This window comes from Chinchilla lanigera, unplaced genomic scaffold (genome assembly GCF_000276665.1).
Source record: "Chinchilla lanigera isolate Chin_1 unplaced genomic scaffold, ChiLan1.0 scaffold00091, whole genome shotgun sequence".
Lineage (NCBI taxonomy): Eukaryota > Metazoa > Chordata > Mammalia > Rodentia > Chinchillidae > Chinchilla > Chinchilla lanigera.
Window position 1 is genome coordinate 6,092,544 of NW_004955492.1, and position 24,674 is coordinate 6,117,217.

Here is a 24,674-nt window from a genome sequence, read left to right on the forward strand (position 1 = left end):
ATAAAACAAAGCAAACACTGGTGCATGAGTGCTTACTGCAGCTTTATTAATAATGCCAAAACTTGGAAGCAAGCAAGAAGTCCTTCACTGAGTAAACAGGCAAACTGTGGCACACCCATACAATGAGTTATACAAGGGATAAAAAGAAATGGGCTATCAACCCGTAGAGAGATGTGGAGGAAGCAAATGCGCTTGGCTAAGTGACACAAGCCAGTCTTCAAAAGCGATGCACTGCATGATTCCAGCTGTGTGACATTCTGGAACAGGCAAAAATGGGCAAATAAAAAGATGGAGATTATAAGAGGTCGGAAGAGGGAGATGTGAAGAGGTGACCCAGCTGGTTCTTGGGCAGTGGCAGTATTCTGTGTGATGCTATAATCTTGAATGCACGTCATCATATATTTGTCCACACCAAGTGGGAGCCCTCATGTCAATTGCGGATTTGGGTGATGAGGCCATGTCAACGAAAGTCCTTGTCAGTAGCAAGTGTTCCTCTCTGATGTGGGGTGCTGAGGGTGGGGATACTGCAAATGTGTGCCTGGCAGGACAGGGAGGGTGTAGGAACTTGCCCCCCAATTTCTCTGTGAAATTAAAATACCTGTTAAAAAAAAAAAAGGTCTGTTAATTTGAAAAAATGTCCCTGACTGTCTACATGTAGGGCAGAAGTAGTCAATTATCCTTCCCTAAAAATGATCATAATTTCATGGGGGAAACCTATATACACACAAGCAAAATTGGTAAGGCAAGAAGTGTCCTCAGAATTCTTATGAATGCTCCACTAAATGCCTGGACTCTTTTTCCCTGTGTCTATACTGCTGCCACCATGGTCCCTCCCTGCCTCCATTTCAGTGACCCCTCCCAGTACCTCACTCTGCCTCTCGTCCTTGTACCTCTGAAGTCACACTCCAGGTCTCTGCTTATCCCCACCTCCCCCAACACTCCAGCAGTCAGTCCCTGACCACCTGGCCTTTGGTGCACCAGGCTTGCCCTGGCATGCAGCCCCGCCTGCCCTAGCTGCTTCCTGTCCGCCCTGCACGGCAGCCCTCTGGCTCACTCCCGTCAGTGTCTGAAACCACCCCTCTCTTGCTCCTTTGCATGCCCACCTATTAACACTCTGCCTCTTGTCTGGGCGGCCCCCTTTCCACCCTTCTCCTCACATGGGAGGTCCCCCCAAACAAAATCACCCTGTGCACTGTGGCTACTGCCCACTCCAGCCAGGCACCCCGAACTGCCGGGAGGTCTCAGTTCTCTGTTTTCCAGCTGGAGCTCAGGGCTTCTGAAAGTCAGCAGCAAACTATGGCTCTCAGAGATGGTAGCTGGTATCTGGCAAGACTTCCTGTATTAACTGGGTGTATGGACCCTCCTCCTCCTCCCCTCTAACGAGGAGAACCCCAAGCTCTGAAACAGTCTCGGATTGCAGAGAACGTCACTGACTGCCTCTTCCCTGTAAGAGCAGTGCAGTGATCCAGGAGCTCCCAGAGGATTGTATTCCATCTGTTTCAATAAAAGAGAGCTGGGTTCATAACTAGGACTTTCTTTGAATAGCACAGCAATAAGGAAGGTTGCATGTGGTAACTGCTTTGTTGTCACTGCTTGTCTTTGTAGACACAGACAAGAATCCTCTGTTTAAAAACCAACAAGCTTATCTCTTATTTCCCTGGTGTCTCTTTATGTGTTTTGCTCAGGACTGAAGATGTCAAGGAGAACGTGCTGGCCATTGTGCTCAGCATCCTGGTTTCCCTCCTGGGGTTCCTGACACTGAACCGAGGCTTCTGCAGAGACCTGTGGGTGCTGCTCTTCTGCGTGGTCATGGCCAGCTGCCAGTACTCCCTGCTCAAGGCAAGACGTCATCCTGCTCTCTCTCTGCCTGTGCTCTCCCCAGCCTAGCCTTGTGATCGTGAGATGACACAGGTGCTTCTGCTTTGTGTTTCAGAGCGTGCAGCCCGATCCTGCCTCACCGATACATGTAAGTTTCCACTTGGAGGAAAGGAGCTTGTCTTGTCTGCTTGTATTGGAGACAAGGAGGACGCGAGAGTCTGTTCAAACCCTGCATCTGTATGTGTAACTTGGATTTTTTTTTTTTTTCAGAACTAAAGGTTGAATCTAGGGCCTTTACACTGTGCTACACCCTCCACCCTTTTTTATTTTTTCTTTTGAGACAAGATCTCACTAATTTGCTAGGTTGCCTAAGATAGGCTCAAAGTTGAGATCCTTCTGCCTCAGCCTCCCAGAGGACTAGGGTTACAGATGTGTGCTACCACTCTAGGGCTTGTAGCTTGACTCTGAACAAAAGTACTGTATTAGGTAGAACTGTGCATACATGATGGCCGTGCTGTGGCTAGATTTGAGTAGCACGGCATGGTGTGGGTGCTGCAGGGGATGCACAGAATGCAGTCGGTCTCTCCTATTCCTCAACTGTGTTGGAAAAGATAAAGCAGCCTGCTGGGAGGCAGATTACCTGCCATTACTTCTGATTCCTCTGTTTGAATATTTGATGCTGAGGAAAACACCAGTCCTTTTAGAGCCTCAGTTTCCCTGTGTGTAAATAAAGCTAAATAAATGCCCGTGGAGATTAACTCATGCAGTGTGCTTAGAGCAATGCTTGGCATATAGCGGTCACTCTGTAAGTTTGGCTACTGTACTTCTTTTTAAAAGAAGTATATATTTTGAGTAAAACATTATAATTTGGTCTATGTATACATTGTGGAGTGACCAAATCAAGCTAACTGACTTCAATGCTTTTTCTTCCTGGTATGAATATTTAAAATCTGCTCTCAGCATTTTTCAAGACTGTAATACATTATTATCAACTACACTCACCACGCTCCATAATAGACCTTCAAAACTCATGCCCCATATACGTGAATCTTTGTCCCCTTTCGCCAGCATCTCATTGCACCATCCCCTGGCATCCATCATTCTACTCCTTGCTTCTATGAGCATGATTTCTTTTTTATTCCATATGTAAGTAATGTGTCTTTATGTGGCTGGCTTGTTTCTCTTAGCATAATTGCCTCCAGGTTTAACCATGTTGTAGCAAATGACATAATTTCCTTCTTTTTAAAAGGTGTATAATATGCTACCGTGTGTGTGTGTGTGTGTGTGTGTGTGTGTGTGTGTGTGTGCACGCACTTATATGAATACCACATTTCCTTTGTCAGTTCATCCCTTACAAGTCACCAGGTTGTTTCAGTATCTTGGCAATTGTGAACAATGCTGCAATGAATGTGGCAGTGGAGGTGTCTCTTCAACTTATTACTGTATTTTCATTTTCTTTGGATATATACCCAGAAGTGCAATTGCTGGATCATATGGTAGTTCCATCTGCAATTTTTTGGAACCTCTGTACTGTTCTCCCTAATGGCCGTGCCTTTAGTGGTAAACAAGGGCCCCCTCTTCTCCACATCCTCATTAAAATTTGTCTTTCTGTGCTGCTGGTATCTGCTGTGAGTCTGCAGCACAGCGGTTCCCTCTGCCCTGAGCCCCTGTGACTTGGGCGGTGCTGTGGGCTGGGTGCCATCCTTAAGGACACCTGTCTTGTGCTCTGAGTGGAGCCCACTGCCCGGTGGCCCACTGGGCTCTCTGAGCACTGATAGCCTTTGTTGCGCACGTGCCTGTGCACACCTAGAATGCCCTTCCAGTGAAAGAAAGCTGAATCTTCCATCTATTGTGCTTTCTAAAAATTCACATCCAGGATTTAGGACTGATTTTAAATCTGTGGTAGCTCATGTTTGGCTCATAGTAATTAAGTAAAGCTTATAATTGGATGATCACGTGGCATGCGATGCTCTACACTGTCTTGTTAAATTCCTCTGTTCCCCATAATTGGTTTACATATAATACATCTTCTTTCTTTCTGGAATCTGAATGTCAAGATAAGTTGCAGCTGCATAATTAGAGTATTAAGATATATTGTTGTGATTATCATCAGAGATATCGGGTAGGTGCTGTGAAGGAGTCCTGCAGCTCTGCAGGATTTTGGGGAAGCCCACCCCGGGTGCTACATGACTGGCGCCTTTCTCCTATCTGTGCTCCCTGGTGCTGACTTTCTGGGTGGCTTGGAGTGCACTGCTCTACGTTATTAAACCTCCCTGTCCTGCGTGTACTTTGAGAAATGATGCAGAGCATGGTGGGGTGGGAGGGGCAAAGACGCCCCACAGTCCTGGTGGACTTGAGGTGTTGTTACTTGTGATCCCTGTGTTACTGCACTGAGCTGTAATAACACTGTCTGGCTCCTAGAGGAATCCACTGAGGATTAATGCTGTTCCATTATCTGAGCAAGCTTGTCATAGTGAAGCAGGGAGAAATGATTTTTCTTACTGTGCTAGTAAGGCATAGATATCCAACCATGTTTATTGCAGTAATTAATTTGCTTACACAGATTTTTAAGTAGATCAGCCCCATACTTGAATTGGCATTTCTCCAGTAGTTTTAATGAAGAAAGAAAATGGGATAGCTGCGAAATGTTTTTTCTTGCGGTCTGACTGAACAATTCAGATATTTAGGAGGCAAATTTATTATCTGCAGTTGATAAATGAGAAAACTTGAGAAGGATCAGAGTTGAGAGAGAACTTGTGTGTCTCCCCATCCTGCCACTGCACTGGGACTAGTGTATCACACAGTTTGCATGTGGGGGGCTGATGGGAACATGAATGTGTACACCAGCCAGTGCTTGTGCTGCAGTCTTGTAAGACACTCCCCACTGACCTCAGAGGTGCTTCCCATAGTGTACTTTAAGGTGAAAAGCAAATGTAGGATGACTGAATTAAGTGAACTTTTAGGAGACTGTTAAGGACTGTTTCTTTTCTCTTCCCTCCCTGCCTCTCTCCCTTCCTGCCTTCCTTCTTCCCTTCCTTCCTTCCTTCCTTCCTTCCTTCCTTCTTCCTTCCTTCCTTCCTTCCTTCTTTCCCCGCTTCCTTGTTTCCTGTACTGGGGATTAAACTCAAGGCCTTTACACTGAGCTATATCCCCAGCTCTTTTTTGTTTTGAGACAGGCCCTCATTAAATCACTAAATTGCCCAGGCTGAGCTCGAATTTAACAGTTTTTCTTCCTCGACCTCCCAGAGTGCTGAGATTACAGGTGTGCATTACCACACCTTGCTGTGAGTGGAATTTTTGTTAAGAAAAAAAAGAAAGAAAATCCATGAAGATTTTGATGATTGATTTATACCTGAAACCAGGAACTGGAGAGGGAGGAAATTTTGTTAGTATGTGTTGTTAGGAATCAAGGCAGATAGAAGTGGCTTATGTGTTGTGTATTAGTGATACGCCTGGAGTGGTTTAGGGACCCCAGATATAGGATAAGAAATTAGGAGATGTGTGAACATGTGGGAGAGACAAGCTCTTTGTAAGGGCACTGCATGCTTTCTTTCTTAAATTATAAATGCAACGAGAGCATTCCCATCTCTGATAAAGTTTGACTTGGAAGACCCAAAATGAGATCTTAAATTATTCAAGACCTGAGACTTTCAGTCGCTAGATAATGTATTTTAACCTTTTACCCAAAGGATTTTTGGGGGAGGTACCAGGAATCAAACTCAGGACCTCCCGCTTGCCAGTAGGATGCTGTGCCACTGAGCTATATGCCCAGCCCTGTATTTTAACCTTTCAATAAAAAGAAGACTCAAAGCAAGTGGAAGTCACCTATTTCATCGTATTTCCTGAACTGTGTGAGTTTGAGGAAATGCCCCCTATGAATGTGTATTGGCATTGCACATAGCTATTTATACCAACTAATTTACTTGGCTATTCACTTGATGAAAAGTGCATTCAGATTTAGCTTAGGCTTTACTGTTCTTCTTTTTTTTAATGCAGAGAAAGTTTTTCCATACTCATTAATCTGTGACCTAGTTGAATTCAAAAGAAAATATTTTTCAAGACTCAGCCTGGTTTCAGGACCAAACATAGCCAGCCTCTGTGGAGATCCTGTGTCTTCCTGCCTATTGAAAGATGGTCTTGGAATAGGACTATTTCTATTTTAGAAGCAGAGGCAATTTAAATTGCATTTCTAAATATAACCTATTCAAAGCAGTGACCAAAAACTCTTATCTGAAGTCCTATCACTTTAATCTTTAACTTTTTACACTCAAGGCAGTTCATGAATTGCAAAATATATTCTCCCTCTAACTAATTTTTGCCTGTTTTTCAAGTATTATGAATTGTGTATTGATTTGTGAGATGTAAATTCATTGCTGGCTTTTGTCCTAGAAAGTTGATTTTACATGTTTTCCTTAAATTTATGTAGTCATGGGAGAAAATCAATAAAAAGTCTATTTCTTTTAACAATATTTTCAGAGCTAAGATGAGTCTGCCAAGTATTTTGTTTCCTTCAGAAGGAAGTGATGTTTAAATAGTCAAAATAACAAGTTTCTTTAAAAAAATATTCCACTGTGTTTCACTAAGACACAGTAAACAATGCAAGCATACCTTTGGATCTAAGTTTTCTTGCTTTCTATGGCACTAGGGAATTTAAGCTCACAACTTACAATTCTGTTTCTTATAACTAGTGGAGACCAAGTTAGAGAAAAATCAGGGTTTAAATTAATTTTGCACTTGAAATGGACAAGATGAATGAAAGTCTCATTAATAGAGAAAGCACTGAATTAGATCTAGATTTTCTCCAAAGACAGTAGTTAAATTTTTAGGTAAATTTTGTTGCAGTTGAGGAGCATAGCATTGTTTTAGATATTCTCCTTCTGATTTGACAGAATAAGCATCAGATTCTTTTTCCTTTTTCTCTTCCTGGTATTTTGCATGCACAGAAGGGGAAAGTACGTGTTAGAATGCTATAAGTTATATTATGTGGTATAAATGACATTTATAGTTTAGTCAAACTAAAAAGGTACAACTCAGAAGCTGTATTATATTTTCTAGGGACACAACCAAATCATCACCTATAGCCGACCCATCTATTTTTGCGTGCTGTGTGGCCTCATTTTGCTCCTTGATGCAGGGGCCAAATCCAGGCACCCTCCTCGGTACGTCGTATATGGCCTGAAGCTCTTCTCCCCAGAGTCCTTGCAGACAGCCAGGGACCACTTGATAGGTGAGTGGGGGTCTGGGTCATAAGGGTGAATACTGGGCAAGGATGCTATGTCTTCCTCTCAACCTCTGAGTTCCTAAGTGGAGAAACATCATTACTTGATTTCTGGGTGAAAATGGGAGCCTTCTTCTCTGGGCTTGTGCATCTATGGGAGACCATTCAGGAACTGGAGCTCGTCTCATCCACCAGTGGACTTCTCTGAAAGGATTTTGAGATTCGTGACCAAGAGGTTGCACCCTGTGACCTTGGAAGCATGATGGCTGTGGTGTCCTCTGGGATGTCCTGGCCATCGGGCTTCCTGCCTCAACTCCATCCGAAGCACAGATGCCCTGGGCATGCAAGAGTGGGCACATTCTCAGCCCAGGCGGAGGTGTGGATGCTCTGGGTACCCTGGCTTCCATAGTTGCACTCTGTTTGCCTTCATGTCTGGGAGTGTGTGCTGTGAAACACTCTTTGAAAGTGAATCACCTGCTCATTGTATGATTTTTTTTTTTTTTTTTTTTTGGTTTTTCTCCGGTACCGGGAACCGAACTCACGACCTTGCGCTTGCCAGGCAGGCGCTTTTGCCGCTGAGCTAAATCCCCAGCCCCTCATTGTATGATTTAGAGCCTGACTCCACAGCCAGGCTGCTGGTGGCTTGAGTCCCAGCTCTGCCATGTCACTAGATGAGCACCTGGAGCATCATTCCATTGTGATGTGGGGACACAAATACAACCCACCTCAGAAGCTATTGTAAGGTTTAAGTGAGTTAATATACTGAAACATATAGAATGATGTTCAGCACTAAGCAGCAATCATTGGTGCCCTTAGTTTGTGAAAAGTCTGTTCAGTACTGACCGCAGCTCTGCAGACTGGGCTGTGAGTGCTCTAGTATTCTTGCCATGACAGCAAAGAGCCGCATGCCTGACACCTTGTGACTGGCCAGGATCACACTGATCAGCTGAACAGACGCAGGGCAGCAGCACCACCACCACCTCTGGTCTCTCATGTGCCAGTTGGGAGTTGACACAAGGGCCTTAGGGTGACATTGTCCTGTCACCTCCTGGCAGCTTCCTGAATTTCTCAGTGGAACTGAGGTGGAGGAAGCTTCCTCCATGTTCCATGTGGGTAGAAACTTCACCCCTGACCTCCTTCCCAGCTGCTTCCCAGTGCCCCGTGCCTCATTCTGCTGCACTGGCAGCACACTTCATGCCACCACGCCAGCTCCTACCAGCCCATCTCATCCATATGGAGCCCAGCATTTTTCTCTGTTCCACTGGAGGAGGAGCTGAGCAGCTTCCTACTGCCAAGGGCTTGGGAACCATGTTTCAGAGAATCTTGGAGGCCAGTTAGGAAATAGAAACAGTGCTCTAGTGCCAGGAATATTTGCTTCTACCCTTACTGCTACTTTTTATTTTACTGCTTAATATTATTTGAAGTCTATGGGTGCACACATGCAGGCTTAGGGACACACACACACACACACACACACACACACACACACACACACACACAAAGACACCCTAAACGTCCTTCACTCATTCTGACCTGTGATACCTTGGCTCAGCATCTTCTTCTTGAAGTCAGCCTCTGTGGAGAAGTCAGAGTTTGAGCAGGTAGAGATGCTCAGTTGTGACTGCACGTGCTCTGGAGTACTGCGCTTTCTTGCCATCTCTTTTTGTACTTTTCACAGCGGTTCTGGGGGCTATAGTCCAGAGCCCTGGGGATTAGAGACAGAGGATATACAAGGGTGGGGAAGATGCCTGCGTTTAGATGTCACCTTTTCCCTCCCTGCACCCCACATCCATCCTTCCCCTGGATCTACACCAAGGGTCAGTGCTGACAGAGTTCTACCTCTCACAGTGACAAGGGACAGATAGCCCCTGAGCTCATGCTCCTAGGCTCTATCTGCCCCACCCTCGACTGTGTTAGCTACTAACAGCTAATTTCCCTAAATTTCATCCCGTCTTCTATCCGCTGGTAATATACTTTGCATAACACTTAACCCTTTTGTAGTAATCTGCTTACATTTGTCATGTTTGATTCATGTCTACTTCTCCTACCCTCCAGGCCTGCCCAGAGACTCTGCTCACTCACCACTGAGTTCTCAGCACCCACATCGGGTTGTGGTATACATAGGCATCCGACAAACACTTGTGACTTATGGGGTACATGAACAGCAGGACATGAAAGTATGCTTTAAGTACTAAATAAGTTACTATATAAATGGACTTTAGGATCACTTCCCATTCGTCAGCAGGAAGTTTATCCTGTAGACTTCAATGGCAGAGTAAGCTCCCTTAGGAAGCGCGTTTTGCAGATGACCTGTAGAAAGATATTTGGGAGCAGAAACGCATGACACACCTTCCATGTACAAATGGCATAAACGCACTTCAAATAATATTAACGTGGACCTCTCCCTCATTCTCATTTTTCTACTCCAAAATTTTTCTACTCCAAAAAAGCCAACATTATTGAGTAAACACAGCTGTCCAGCTATGGCAGACTCATAGTAGCCTTAGAATGTGAGGTGTGATTGAGGCTCAAAAGCAAGGCTTTAATGTGCTTGGCAAAAGTCAAGACTGCTCATTCTGCAGCAACCTGGTTTGGGAAAGGCGACTGCTATGCATCTTCTCCTTTCATTTTTTGTCAAGTCCTTCAGGGAGTGAGGGGGCAGGGGATGACTTCTTCGCTGGAATTTCCTTTCCCTCAGAACTTCCTAGTATGTATTGTTTGTCTGCTTGTCAACAGTGATAGATAAAAATGGCAGCACATGATCTAGCAAACTGACTAAATGACTTCTGTGGTAAAGCTAAATAGAAAAGTAGAACAATAGCAGGCCTGTGGACTGAATGTGTTAAGTGACATACTAATTTGCAATGAGCAAAAAAAGATAGCAAAACACCCTGAGAACAAATGAGACGGGGAAGAGGAGGCAGAGGCTCCTTCAAAAGCAATTCAAAGCCATTTCTGCTTTGTGGAACCTCTTTCCCTGTCTCTCCAACTGTCAAGTGATTTGCGTAGTACAAAACTGCTGCCATTATGACATCCAGGGGCCAGCAAGGAGAGGAAGAGAGGAGAAAACAGAAGACTAGTAGGAGGGAAAAGGAGTATATTGTTTCTTGGGGCAGCTACGACAAGGCACCACAAACTGAACGGCTTAGGGAACAATAATACAACCTTTCACAGTCCTAGAAGTGGGAAATCCAAGGCCAGAGTGTCAGCAGGGTTGGTTTCTCCTTGGCATCTTCTTCCTGGAGTTTCATTTCTTCTTCCCATGTGCCTGTGAGTCTCTAAGTCCCAGTCTGTCCTTTTAATTAGGAGAATAGTCAAACTGGATCAGGGCCCAGATGAACTTATGTTCTCTTCTTGACTTGATTATCATCTGCAAAGATACGATTTCCAGTTAAGGTCAGAGTCACAGGAACCAGGGATTTGAATTTCATCTTTTAAAATTTTTTTTTGGTGGGGGCACAATCACATCCATAAGGAGTGCTTAAAAAGAAAGAACCAGAGAGAAGGAAGAACTAAGTACCCGTGCTAGGATATGGCCAAAGACACCATCATGCCTCTCCCTTGGTGGTGGGTGGAATGGTCCTCCCAGGCTGGTAGGATGTGAAGTATCTCCTAGATGTGCCTCTCTAGAGCCATTCCTGGGACCAGTATACTTCAGGGTCCTTGCCCAGCACCTATTGCCATCTGAGGTGGGGCAGCAAGGGACAGGAGTGGAAGAGCTGCTCTCGGAGAGCTGGTCCTGCCTCCCTAGGCAGGCAGGGTTGCAGCCCGCCCAGTGGTAGGGACCAGTCAGGGAAAGGATGGTGACACTTTGAACGTTAGAGAGGAGCTTTGAAAGGCAAGAGAATGTTGGATAACAGAACTATGGAAGGAAGAGTTAAAGTGGATAAAGGAGATGGAAACACCAAAAATAGTATTCTTCTGTAAATTCTTTTTCTTTTATTGCCCTTTATTTATATATAGGCTATCACTCTGCGTTTTCTTTTATTATAAGGAAATGAATATTTCCAAGAGAAGGCGAAAGGCCTCTTTAGGCAGCACTCAAGTCTTGTGGTCAGGCAGAGACTGGTAACAGCAGGGCTCGAGCTGGTTACTTTCCATTTGGGTAACTTCAATAAAATCTTGTGGGTGAGGCTGGCTTTGTAACTGTCCTATGGATGTGAAAGCCAGGGGCTTCTTAGTTTGGAGTGCCCTGTTTTAAAGGGCCCAGGACACAGCTGGGGCTGGTGCTGAGGAGGGAAACCACACAGGATCTGGAAATGGGCTGACAGAACAGCACGGTGTGGCTCAGAGGAAAAACCCTTAGAGCTAGAGGTATACCTCACACCTTTGGGTGTTCAGGGTGGCCAGGCTAGAGGGAAGGGACTTTGGTCTTTGTTGCAGCTGCAGTAACTACTCTAGACACATGGTGTGTGGATCACAGCTCAGAGCAAAGGAGACCTATGAGATGACTTGGATGGGGCTGTCTTCTGGAAGTTTGGGGTCTAGGGATGCAAGGAGTCTCCTGGCATGAGGCTATTCAAGGCAAGGCGAGAGAAGACCATAGTTTTAGCTTTGGTCCATGCATAGGACAGGCTCTTTCTGAAGTGGACTCTGGTGTTCTTTTCAGATGAGAGGTTTCTTTTTCATTTTAGTCCCCTGAGACAAGAAACCTTTGCCTACCATAATACAGCTTCAATCACAGTCCTTGGAGACGAGTGGCAGCTCAGTAGCCAGTTACTGGCTTGAAACTCCCCCAGCCTTCCCTGCACACTCAGCTTCACCCTCTGTATCTACAGGAGGGGGTGTTTCCTGGCTGCACTAGTCCATAAAAGGAGAGTGAGTCCGTACTGAGTGGCCCTTCTGTGGCTGCAGTGCATATGTTTACATCTGCTCTGTAGTCATTTTTACTATTTGCACTTAGCAAAAGAAATAAGCTTAAGCTACAGTATTCTAACTTATGAATTTTGCTTGAAATAGAACTGAGCCAGAAGTTTCTGCATTTATGGTAATTATCGTAGAAAACAGGACATAAAAAGGAAGTGAGAATCAAAGACCTGTTCAGCAGTGTGCTAACAGAAAATGCTTCTTCCCAGTAAAATTTATGAATAACCACGGAGACTTCACTTCTTTACTCTTGGAGAAAAGGACAAAATAATTTCCGCAGTTTTAGATGTGGTTAGCTGCACCCAACAGGTGAGATACAAGGATCCCCTTCCTTGCATTCTGTCCCTGCGGCCTTTGTTTACTCACAGGAGCTTTCTCACTAGAGCACTGTGAAGAGGGCCTTGTTCTCTGGCCCTCCTACTGACCAGCATCCCTCCTGTTATTTCATTAATTCCTGGGGCTGTGCCCACATTCCTCCTTGGCAATGGCCTTCTAGTGTCTCCTGCCCCTTCATTTACCTTGTGCCGTTATCCTGTGTTCCAGGTCTTTTTGCATCACTAGTTTAGTCTGATTGGATTGGTGAATGTGTTTCTCCTGGAGAGCACCTCTTTACTTTGAATGATCAACTGCCTGCAGTGCCATTCCCACCCCAACACTGTCCTGTGGCCTTTCCTTCTCAGCACTTTGGACAGTGGACCAAGGAGGGCTCACTGCGCTATCCCTCTGCCTGCCCTGGAAGTGGGAGGGGACAGCATAGTACGCAGACATTGTGGCTTGGCTCTGGGCCCCAAGGTCAAGGGAAGAGGAACGGCTCAGTTTGCTCACAATTATATGGGTTAAAATGTTGATGCGCACGACTCTATGTTCCTTAGTTAGCTTTCTTTTTCTTGTGGCTTTCTTTTCAGATCTCTGAATTCCATTCAGAGAGGCTGAAAAAGACATGAGATCTAAAAGAGCTATGTCTAGCACATTGGTGTTTGTACCTTGTTGCCTCCCCTGAATGGAGGAATGATCTGCTTTCAGGTGCCATGTGGGTCTGCCTTCCAGCACTATGGCAAATACCCAAATAAACTACAGCAGGTGCTTTAGGCTTCTACAACAGGATTAAAGTTTTGCCATAAAAATCTTACAGCATCACTGTGTACCAAAGCATGACCCCAATCCAAGCAAAGACCATATTATCATGGTCATGTTTATTGCATCAAATTCCAGACACTTGGCACAATGCCTTTGTCCTTGTTTTGGAGAGACTTTTCCTATACTTACTTCCAACCAACTGCTAGACAAAGGGATGTCCAAATACTCCTGTGCCTGCTAGTTCACTTTGGGCAGTTTGTGTTTCCTATTTTTCAGAAGAGCTGAAGCACCCTGCCTTCCTTTCCTGTTTCTGTTTCTCCCTGTGGTTTATGTGGTTTCAGAATGTTTTTCCAACGCTTCCTACAGGATTTCAAATTGAATTTCCTTGGTTTTATTAAGGCTTGCCAGTATCAAACTTCATTTCCCCTCTTCCTGGTACCTGAGTCAGCAGGAAAGTCAGGTACCCTGCCACATCGCCTCGGGGATTTCCATGTCTCTGGACCAGAAGGGAACTCTGAGGTGGGGGAGAGGCCTGGAAAGGCTGCTGTGAAACATGGCTCTCCTGCTTCTCCGCTGTCTCACACATTGTTTCTGAGGCATCGAATTACAGCCGAGAAGGTTTTAAAGGCTTGTACTGTTGCATGCTCATGACAATGGGAGGTGACGCGGTCTTCCCTTGCCTCCCAGGTCCTGTCCCTTAGGTCCTGTGGTTCCTCAGTGAATTGTGCTCTCCAGGCCTTTGTGACAGCTCTGGGCTGAGACACAACTCTACTTCCCAACAATTGTTTGTAGTGTAGTTAGTTCTCTTGTCTCAGCAGCACGGATGCACAAGGCCGGGTGCCCTGCTTCCCTTCCTATTCCCTCCCTGTGCGGAAGGAGACCCCTATAACTACTGGCTCTTATTTCTGCACGGCCCTGTGGTTTCCCTGACTTATCCACTCTCCCTCAACCTTTCAAGTCTAATACTTCTTTTCTTTTTCTTTTTAATTTGGTGGTACTCGGGACTGAACCCAGGCTCTGCACTGAGCTACATCTCCAGCCCTTTTTATTTTTTCTTTTCTTCTTTTTTAAAAATTTTGAGCCAGGGTGTTGTTGAGTTACTAAAACGCCCAGGCTGGGCTAAAATCGGTGATCCTCCTGCCAGAGTGCTGGGATTGCTGGCGTGCACCACCATCCTGAATTTCGAAATCCAATTCTGAGGGTGGTTCTCCTCTCTCCTTCCTGCCTCTGAGATTTCAGCGTGGTTTGAGCTGTTCTGCATGCATTTTCGTAGGCCAGCCCCTTTACCTCCACAGTACATTTCTGTCACAGCATGGGTGGGAGAACACCCAGAGGGCAAGGAGGTAGCACTACATGAGCAACGGCCTGGGCACACTTAGCTTATCATCTGCTCTGTTTATTCATTTTCAGTATTTTTGTACTGCTTCCCTGCAATTTCGCTCCTTGGACTCTTCCCGCAGATCAACACCTTTTGTACTTACCTTTTGGAACAGATTGACATGCTGCTTTTTGGTGGTTCTGGTGAGTTGCTTCCCTTCTGCTAGGGCCCTAAGGGTCAGAGGAGGTGAATAGCTTGGTGGGTGGACGGGAGTCTGGCAAGTGACCTTGCTTTATCCTGAGCTCTAACATTGCTCAATCCAGATCAGGGTGAGGGGCCACAGATGCACCCCACTCCATTGGAAGTGACCCGGCTGGCCTCTTAGAGGAAAGGCACAAACAGAGAAACAAGGAAGCAAAGGATTCTCTGTGACTTGGCTGGAAGTCTCTATGTGCATGTGCGTGCATATGTATCTGGGTATACACAGATACAAATCGGGAGTGTGTCAGTGTGAGCCTGAGTGTGCCACTGTGAGTGTGTTGTGTGTGTGCCTGAACAGAGAGGTGACCTGTGTCCCTATACTATCCCTGGGACCCATTTAATATGGTCCTTTAGGTGCAGACTGAGATGGACTAGACCTCCCCCAGCACTTCCCTGGAGGGGTGCCCAGGTGTGGTCTCCAGGTGGCTTGGCTTTTCAGCCTGCTCCTGTGCTCAGCTAAATGGTCAGCCCCTCCCTCCCTTGCACCACTAGCTACCGATGCTTTCTGACAGATCCCATAGATACATTCTTGCCCCTTGGACAGCCAGTCTGTATCTGAAAGCTTCACCCTTCTCCCACTGTCTCACACCATTCATCACTTCTGAGAATGGCCAGTGGAGAAAGGACTGTTGGTGTTTGTGTTCTAGCTGTGTCTGGGATCGTGTCGGCCGTGTACAGCGTGGGCCGTAGTGTCTTGGCGGCCACCCTGCTCCACGTTTTCTGCTTCAGCGCAGTGAAGGTAGGTGCGTGGACCCTTCCAGGACCCCCTGGCTCCCCTCCTTCTTTCCTTCATTCAAGCAATGTATGTTTTATATAAAGAAATGTTTTCTGAAATTACAGAAGCAAAGGGATGTGTGCAGCTGGATGCCAGGGCTGGCTGGGCAAGGCCTGGTGTTGGCAGGAGAAAGGTCAGGATTCCAGGTTTGCCTTTATGGGCCTGGCCTTGCTGTCCCCTGCAGACCCTTAGCCACAGTCAGTCAGTGAGGTCAGGGAGGCCCTGATCCACAGTCTGGTCAGTGGAACCCATGTCTTCATGACCTTCACTTCCTTTTGCACCGCCACTCAAAGAGTGGAGGGACAAGGCTGCACCAGGCTCTGTGGACCGGAGAACAGGAGAGGACAGCACCGCACAGAGTGTTAGCACCTAGAGGACATGTGGGTAGGGATGGAGAGAACCAAAGCCTAGGCCAGCAGCCAAGTGAGCTTCAGATGATGGAAAACAAGAAAAACCTTCACTTCAGGGAAACAAAAGTTATATCAGAAAAGAAATATAACTATCATACACAGAAGCCCGGCCACAGGTCGTGTTTATGAGGATCTGAGTAATCATCCTGCAGTATCTGATGCAAGGATGAGACAGGGCTCTGCGTAGGGGTGGCCCAAATCCTTCTTCCTTGTTAGAAAGTCCGTAGGAAATATCTGAAATGGGAAAAAATATCCAGAACTTTTGATTTACAAAGCAGATTGTTATTTGAAAACAGGGAGGTAAAGAAGTGAAGAAGAAACAACCAAAAATCACTGCCTTCAGGGAGGAGGAGCTGGGGCAGGGCATGGTGTCAGGCATCTGTGGGTCCCCAAAGTCTCAGGACAATGGTGCCTCACATTCTGGGAGGAACATACATATACAGTGTAGCCCGGGTATCTTCCATTGGGAAGGAAATAAACTAATATCACATGTACTTCTGGACATTATAAACCCTAGTACTTAGCGTTTTAAACCACAGGCACCCCTTTGATAAAATAAAAATTAAATGTACAAGATTAAATGAAAATGTTATAAATTCTTGGGTGTTCTTAATATATAGTGTATGATAATTTTAAAAAAATAACTGTTGAAGCCAGATATGGTGGCACATACCTATAATCCCAGCATTCGGGAAGCTGAGGCAGGAGAATTGTCACAAGTTTGAGGCCACCCTGGACTACATAGTGAGACTGTCTAAAAAAAAAAACAGAAAAAAACTTAAAAAAATAACTTTTTAAAAAGATTCATTTAAAGTCTTATTCAATGCTGCGTCAAAAGACAATTGTTTACTTAACTTCTCTATGTGGAGGAGAAAGATTTCAGCATCTTTCTCTCTTGCGTCACAGCTTGGTTTCTCTTGGGTGGTTGGTGACATAGTCCTCTCCCGCGCTCCTTCCATCCCTTCCATGTGGATCTTTCCTTTCAGAAAAAGTGTGAAGAGAGGGAGGGAGAGAGGGGAAGAGAAGAGGAAGGCCTCTTTCTCTAAAACACACATATCACTCATGTGCTCCTTTGCCCTGTTTGATATCATACACATCCTGTTTTGTAGACCAACAATTATATAATTCACTAGTATTTCTGGTGTTTTTTAAGACATACTTTTCTTTATGCAGTCCCTGCATCTTGGGTATTTCATTCAGGAAAAGTACTAGAATGAGTACTTTCTAAGCCTTCATATTTCTGAGAAATTTCTCTACTGTTCTTCAGTAAAAATCACTGCCAATAAAATTTGTGACTCACAAATTTTTCTTGCAGAAACCTTAATATATTGCTTTGTTGTGTTCCAGTAATTGTTTGTTTATTAATTTTTCATTAAGTTTTGAGATCCGGTTTAAAATTCAGCTTCTAAAAGTATCTATTTTGCCAAGGCATAATGGGATATACCTGTAATTCCAGCACTTTGGGAAGCTGAGGCATGAAGATCTCAAGCTAGAGTGTGGATAACCTAGAGATCCTGTCTCAAAATAAAAAGTTAAAAAAGGGTTCAATGAGAACACCCTGGGATCAATTCCCCCTACTGAAAACAAATTTTGGTTTGGTAGGTTTTGAGTAATACTTGTACTTAGTCATGTAAAGAAGCTTACAATCAATCAAACTGTAGAACATCTCCAACAACTCAGAAGAGTCTCTCACCGCCCCTTGTAGTCTCTTTCCACCTTCTGACTCCCAGTGATCTCATTTCTATCCTCGAAACTTGTTTGGAATCAAAAGTACACTCTGTCAAGTACAGTGAAGCCACAGTTGAATTCAGTAATTTTAAGTGCACGGTTACATGCATCGAGACAGATGTGTATAGTCAGGTAGTAACCATCACAGGCAGGAAACAGCTCACCATCCAGAAATTTTTCCTCATGTTCCTTTGCAGTCAGTTTTCCCTCCACACAGTGTGTTCATTTATCTGGAGATTGTGGGGTCAAATACAAGCCTGCATTCAGCTTTATGTTTGAAGCAGAGCTACCCGCCACCTCCTCTGACTGATTTTCTCTTTTCTCATCACCCACTTCATCCTTCATGGATGAAGACTGTGCCCCAGAGAAGAAAGGACTGTGTCTTTCCCTCCTTTCCTGTCCCCGTGGCACCTGGCTGATGGCCCGCTAGTGCTGCTAACTTCCCAAGTCACCTTCGCGACCCTCAGTCTGCCAAGCTCTGTGCTCTCAGCTCACATCTGCTCACTCTGATCTTCGACTTACAGTGAACCGTTGCCTCATGCCTCATGCTTTTGAGCAGCTAAAGTCCACTGGATGTGAATAATTCACTGATCCCAGTCATGACTGAATCTATGGAAAACAATGAAGTCTTCAGTCCTTAGAATGTTTTCTTTCCACAGAATGACTTGTGAGCCTTCCTGAGGGGAAGCGGTATGTTCTGAGAATATCACTTCACCTGGAAGATACAAAACCTCATTATTACCATTTCTAATGCCATGAAAAGTGACACGCACTCATTTATTACATGCCTTTTTTTTTGTATTTGCAAAATCATAGAGGGTTTAGAAACTACTGAAGAATGTGGTATTGAACAGAAGTTTTCTGGGGGATTACCAGTTTTGGGGCAGGATCCTTCTTCCTTTCTTCCCCAGTCCAACTCCGTTTCCACATGAGACACACTGATTAATGCTGCTTAATGCCAGCTCTTTCTCTCATAGAGGTCAGTCCAGCCTTGGCATGTCCTGACCATGCTGCAAGCAGTCAGAGCTGAATGCTGAAGTTGGCCCTGCAGTATGCTCTTTCCTGTCCTGAACTGCGCCTGTTAGTTCTGTTTTTCCATCCTGTGCGGACGTGTTAGAGGGGAAAGTAATCTTTGGATCAGAGGAAAGAGAGTCCATTCTGGGAGCACACTGCTGTCCCTGTGCGGGGGCTTGGGGGCAGACTGAGTGTTGGAGCAGGCTTTTAAGGAGGTGGAATTGAGGTACTTGGGGGGAGTTTATTTCCTCTCAGGGAGGTATTGGCTTCTCTTGCTCAGCACAGAACAAGCATCACTGGTGATAAATATTATAGTGTATTGTAAGAAAATGTTAATGTTCTAACTGCATTTTGAAACTCATTTTGGTAAAAAATAGAGCAATTTGCATTTCTCTCTTCTCATTTGTAAGTCCTGTGTTTTCTAATGGTCTCAGATCGACTCTCCACTTTAAGAGGCAGCACCTATTAAATGCTGTGAATTGAGTGAATGTGGTTAGCAAATTCACAAGGGGGTCTTTAGACAGAAAGAAAAGCTCACCCATCTTAACCCAACTCCCACCGACCCAAAGCTGTGATTCCACTTCTTGTTTAATGGTGCTTTTGTTTATACCTTTTATGCTTACTTTTTGCTTTGCTGGAATTGATTTTTTTTTTTCCCTTTCATCTCTGCAGCGGGGAGATAGATGGATAGGTCTTTGTGAACAAATTCAGCATGTCAGGTGCCTGGCCAGAGATGCATTTCTCTATCTGGCTATCTGTATTTACTACCTTTTAGTTTCTATTATTATTACTTGGTAGAAGTAGATTGAGGGATGTGCATTAATTGTGCCCTTTGGAATATTAATTAAGAAGGGGAAATTTGATCCCTCTTTTAATTTCACATTCTCTTTGACTCATCCAAGATGATAGCAAGTAACATAGAAATGGCCTCCCTCACTGACTTAAATGACAGCGATACACAGAAACAACCAGATTATTTGCTCCCTGGAGAAATGGCTGAGTAGTTAATTAGCTGAGCTTTCTATTTGTCTGGATAAACCACAATTTCTATTTTTTATTATCCCTTACGAAGAGATTCTATTTTATTAATGGCAAGGGGATGCAGAGGTTGGAGCACATTATTATAATTTAATGTTCCCCAAGCATCATTAATGACAGCTTGTCGAATGGTTTGCCTCATGCCTCTTCCAGGTACTAACAGGATTATAACCTACAGCAATGGCATTTTCCCCACATTCCAGATTTAAAACCTGAGAGCAAGTATAAAGCAAGCTCTTAGTTCTAGAGTATATTTAGCACTGGAGTGGATCTTAGACTTTACCTACTCCAGCCCCTTCACTTTATTGTTCAAAATGAGAAAATGGAGCTCCAGACAGACACCAAGTGACACATGCCAGATTCCAGACCCAGGTCTGAGTCTCTGCAGTCCTCCTTTTATGCTGTCTTCCCAGCATGTTGGAGGTGTATATGTATGTGTAGCACCAGAAGGACAATTCACAGGATATCTGATACCTTGCCCATCTATAGGACTTTAATTTACAAAGTAACTTCCCAAGTGTTTTCTCATTTGCCCTTTATTGTATCCACCACTTAATGGACAAAGAAGACATTAGCATTACTGTATTCCAATGGCAGACTTGAAGCACAGCATTTTCACTGTTTGCTCCAGGGCACACACACGTCATTTATGTGGTTTTCTCCCCATTGTAAAATAGATTAGTAAAACCAAACTCACAGGGATGTCCTGAGAAGCAAATGAAGTAGAATGGATAATACATATGGAAATGCGGCTCAAGGGTTCTTGTTAATGGAGCAATAGGCTGAATTCTAAGGTTGCGGGAGATCTCCACCCCTGGTGTGCCCCTCTGAGTGATTTCCTCCCGTGAGGTTTCTCAGGGTCTGAAGAGGAAGGGATCTCTCCTGAGACACTGTCTGCATGAGGTGAAGGGGTTTCACAGGTGGAGTTAGGGTCCCTTCAGGTAACTTTGATTTAAATTAAAGTTTAACTTATAAAGAGCTCACCCTGGGTGATATGATCTAGAAGGAGGAGCCCTTTCTAGGGTTAGGGCAAGCAACAGAGACCTTTCTGTGTTGACCTTGAAGAAGTGAATGGCCATGTGTGAGGGACCATGGGGTCAGGAACCGAGGGTGGCCTCCACGAGCTACAGTGGGACCCAGCTGTCACTCAGCATGAAAGCAGGGACTGTAGTCCCACAGCTGCTGGGAGCTCTGCCAACCCTTAGGACCTTGGAGAGAATCCCACAGCTCAGGTAAGATCAAGGACCTGATAACACTGATTTTAGCCCAGCGAGGCCCCGAGCTGAGAACCCTGCCATGCTCTGCCCAGACTGCTGACCCACAGAAACTCGAGACAATGAACTTGTGGTTTTCAGCCACTGTTTCATGGTGGTGTGTTACCAGGCAGTAGAAAACTGATATAAATGGTAACTATTAGTGTAAATAGCTGCTGCTTGTGATGCTGAGGAACAAGGTGGTAATAATAATAATAGTAAAATTTGAAAATGAAGCCCAAGTTTTAATTCACTTTGTTTGTACTGCAGCTTGCATTTTATGGCTAGAACTGTGTTCCTTCTAGCCACAGGGTAGTGGGAATCATAAGCTGTTTGCTGTCTGAATAATTAGAAAAATCTCTGCTAGTGGGAAAGGAAGGGAAAATGGATCTTAGGTATCTAGCTGGATGTCTGCCACTCCTCCCTTCCTGGGAGGAGTTAAAAAGTATAGCTGGACTCTTGGCACACACCTGCAGTCCCAGCTAGTCAAGGAAGGTTGTAAATTTAAGGCCAGACTGGCAAGATTTTTCTCAAAAAATGAAATAAAACAAAACAAAAAAAAAAATGTTTCCCAAATACAGTTAAGACTGGATGGTCATGTTCCTCAAACTTGGATAGGCAAACTTTGACAGTTTGACATTTGGTCCTGACTTGGGAGCAAAGTGAGGAGACTAATGATTGGGAGAAAAGTGTGAAGAATAATGACAGCTTGGTAGTTGTTCAAAATGGAGTCACAGTGGTCACCTGCAGGTAAGATATGGACTCAGGTATGGCAGTGAGCACAGAGGACACCCAAGGTCAAGCCTGGGAAATGGAGTGAAGCTGGCATTTCACTAGGGCCTAGTGACTGTCTTGCATGGAGGGAGAGGTACAGAGGGGACAGAGTTTGTGGAGGTGAGTGTCCCAGGCCCAGGGATAAGCCACAGAGATGCAAGCAGTGATGGGGGGTGAGGTCTGTCCCTGTGGTGTGGCAGAAGTTGGTCCTCTTGCCTAGAGTTCCGGGGACAGTATTGTCTCCTTCCTGTTCATTATATGAATTCCTGTCTGTGATCACTTCCCATGAGAAGTACAGATGTTCACCACAGAAGCCAGGAAGTATAAGCTCTGATTCCTCATGCACAGCTCAAGTGACATCTATATCTTCAGGGTGCCCTAAGAGCTCAAAGTGGCAATGCTCAGTACAGGCCAGTGAAGTGGCCGCATAGAGAGCTGGGGTAGGGGGCTGGGGATTTAGCTCAGCGGCAAAAGCGCCTGCCTGGCAAGCGCAAGGTCGTGAGTTCGGTTCCTGGTACCGGAGAAAAACCAAAAAAAAAAAAAAAAAAGAGAGCTGGGGTAATGGCCATGGTTATTTGTGCATACTTTGCATTGTTCCCAGATCAACTGTGAGCATCTGAAGTTGGAAGCGACAGTTTATGTCCACTTTGTTTTATATCCCATTTGCATAGTCTGGCAGGTGTCATGTTAAAGGTGTTACATCAACTTTTGGACTGAATAATTAGTGGTAACTTGGAGAAAGTTAGAAAGAAAAGCAAACATCATTGTTTTCAAAGAGGTATGCTTATTTGTATGTATGTGTGTGTGTGTGTGTGTGTGTGTGTGTGTGTGTGTATTTATACTGGGAGGCTTGGATGCAAGGGACCCGTCATCCTGTCCTTCTAGCTAACAAGCTCATTTTTCTCGAGTATCTATTCCTAAAACTGAATTACTGTCTCTTCTCATAAACACATGGTGTTTTCCACCAAGATGAAAAACAAAATAGAGTAGAAAGGTTCTGCCATTAGCACACAGTGAAGTCTGACTTGTCATTTTTGCTAATGTGCCCATACGTGTGGTCAGCAGGTCACATCCTGACCACCTGTGGTGAGCTGGCCAGAGTCTGGGCCCTAGCAACCCCTTGGGTGTGCAAAAGCTATAAAGAATACTATTGAGCAGCTACTGGGTGCTAGGGAGCCCAGAGCCTGGGGTGACCCTTACACACTCCGCACTCACACTCGGCTTCTGCATGCTGATTCTGGGCTGCATATGAAGTGGGAACAGAACACATAGGTCTGGGACTGGACAGCACTTACGACCTCAATGAAATTCTAAAATTGTATAGGTACAGAACTCCTCTTACTTAAAGATGAGATTTGTGTTAAAAATAGGCCTAGAAATAGGATTGTGATCAGAATCAAAGTGATAAAATCTAGTTATTATTTTAGGATTATGGAAACCTGCATCTCAGAAATGCTGTGTTTAATGGGATAAGAAAAACATATTTCTATTTCTTTAAAGAGAATGCATTTAAGTCTGATCTGAAAGGCATAGCAGAGTGAAAATTTGACCTGTTTGTGTTCACTTTATAACCAGACTCTGTCGGCCTGTAAATCCCATCATAAGAAATGTCTAAAATTTCTAAGGGAAAAAATGCTGAAACTAAGATTCTTTTCAGAGTGTGTTTTTACATAAAACCAAACTGCCCTGTGTGTGCGTTCTCATCAAAATGATTCCCAAATGCGTATGAAATCCACCGCAGAGTTGGAGGACTATTAGACAGTTTTATTTCTACCTCATAAAAATATTTCAAAACCTGTGGGAGTTTTATGAAACCAGTGCTCATCAATCCATATCAGTCCCAATTTAGGGGCCCATGAGACACATCTCAGAGCAATTAGGGTTGTTAATTTTGAAGCAAACCGTCACAGAGTGTATCCTTCATTATCTGTGAGTGATAGATTGTCTAAACCCAGATTTTCCTCCAAAATCTTTCTGTATTTGTGGGTCCATGCGTGCACATGGGTGTGAGTGTGAGCATGGTAAACAACATATCTATGAAATCGAGACTAATACATACATGTTTCAAATGTTAAAGTTTATTTTGAAGCTCCACTGAAAGCATCGGTCCGTACCTCCTCTCCTGCCTTCTGCTTCTCCTTGTAGAAGTGAAGCTGTTCGAGGCCTGAGCTGACTGTCAGCTGCCAAACATGGGGCATTTGAATGTCTGCTTCAAAATCCCTCTTTGCTCAGCTGTTCTCTTCTTCCTCAGATATCAGTATTTTCTTTTCTATTTCCAGGTAAAGGTAAAAGAAATCATCTTCAAATGTATTTTTTTAACCATAGCTCAGCTGTGCCTGTCTCCTCTGCTCTCGCTTCAGTAACCCTCCCCCAGCCTTATCAGTCTCTGTCTGGTGCACATACCCGAGGGGTGTGGACTAGCCCAGCCCTGGAAGGGTCACGAGGAATGTGCATGCAGCCTCAGGAGCAGGAGAGCAAGGAGAGGAATACAGACACGAGGCAGAACCAGTTCATCTTGTCAGTCTCCTCCCTCCAAGTCTGACCTCTGCAAAAGGATTCTGAGTAGTTCCCCTGTGTTTTTTTCTTGAGACAGAGTCTCGCTCTGTAGTCCAGGCGGGCCTTGAACTCACAGCTATCCTCTTGTTTTAATACCCACCTCCCCATCTCCCACCCCCCAGCCCCATGCTGGGATTACAGGCGTGCACCACTACACCCTACTCCCAATTTTTTTTTTTCTTGATACTAGAGATTGAACCCAGGGGCTTCATACTGAACAATATTTCCATTCCCTTTTTCAAAAACCTTTTTTTGAAATAGGGCGTTACTAAGTTGCTAAATTGCCCAGGTTGGGCTCAAACTTGCAATCCTGCTACCTCAGTCTCCCAGAGTGCTAGAATTACAGGTATGCACCACCATACCTGGCTAGAATAGTTCCTTCTTAGACTCAATTGATTTACTTAGTGGAAGCAGCACTCCCCCACCTTTTCCTCGCCAACTTTAGGTCCACAGACTATACCAGTATCAGTACACCTGGTGACATCACAGTGGTCATGACATTCCAGCACAACACATAACTCACATGTTTGTGGTGATGCTGGTCTAGACAGTCTACTGCTTGACTAGT

At 44.8% G+C, this 24,674-nt stretch overlaps 1 protein-coding gene across 1 annotated transcript in view; it reads left to right on the plus strand.

Annotated features, from left to right (window-relative positions):
• Nucleotides 1-24,674, plus strand: part of Pcnxl2 (pecanex-like 2 (Drosophila)) — a 205,907-nt gene that overhangs the window by 48,967 nt on the left and 132,266 nt on the right. Inside the window, exons 10-14 of the mRNA XM_013504672.1 lie at nucleotides 1,606-1,839; nucleotides 1,934-1,966; nucleotides 6,874-7,045; nucleotides 14,390-14,500; nucleotides 15,206-15,297. Coding sequence (XP_013360126.1) covers nucleotides 1,606-1,839; nucleotides 1,934-1,966; nucleotides 6,874-7,045; nucleotides 14,390-14,500; nucleotides 15,206-15,297 — 642 coding nt within the window. The remainder of the gene's footprint in view (nucleotides 1-1,605; nucleotides 1,840-1,933; nucleotides 1,967-6,873; nucleotides 7,046-14,389; nucleotides 14,501-15,205; nucleotides 15,298-24,674) is intronic.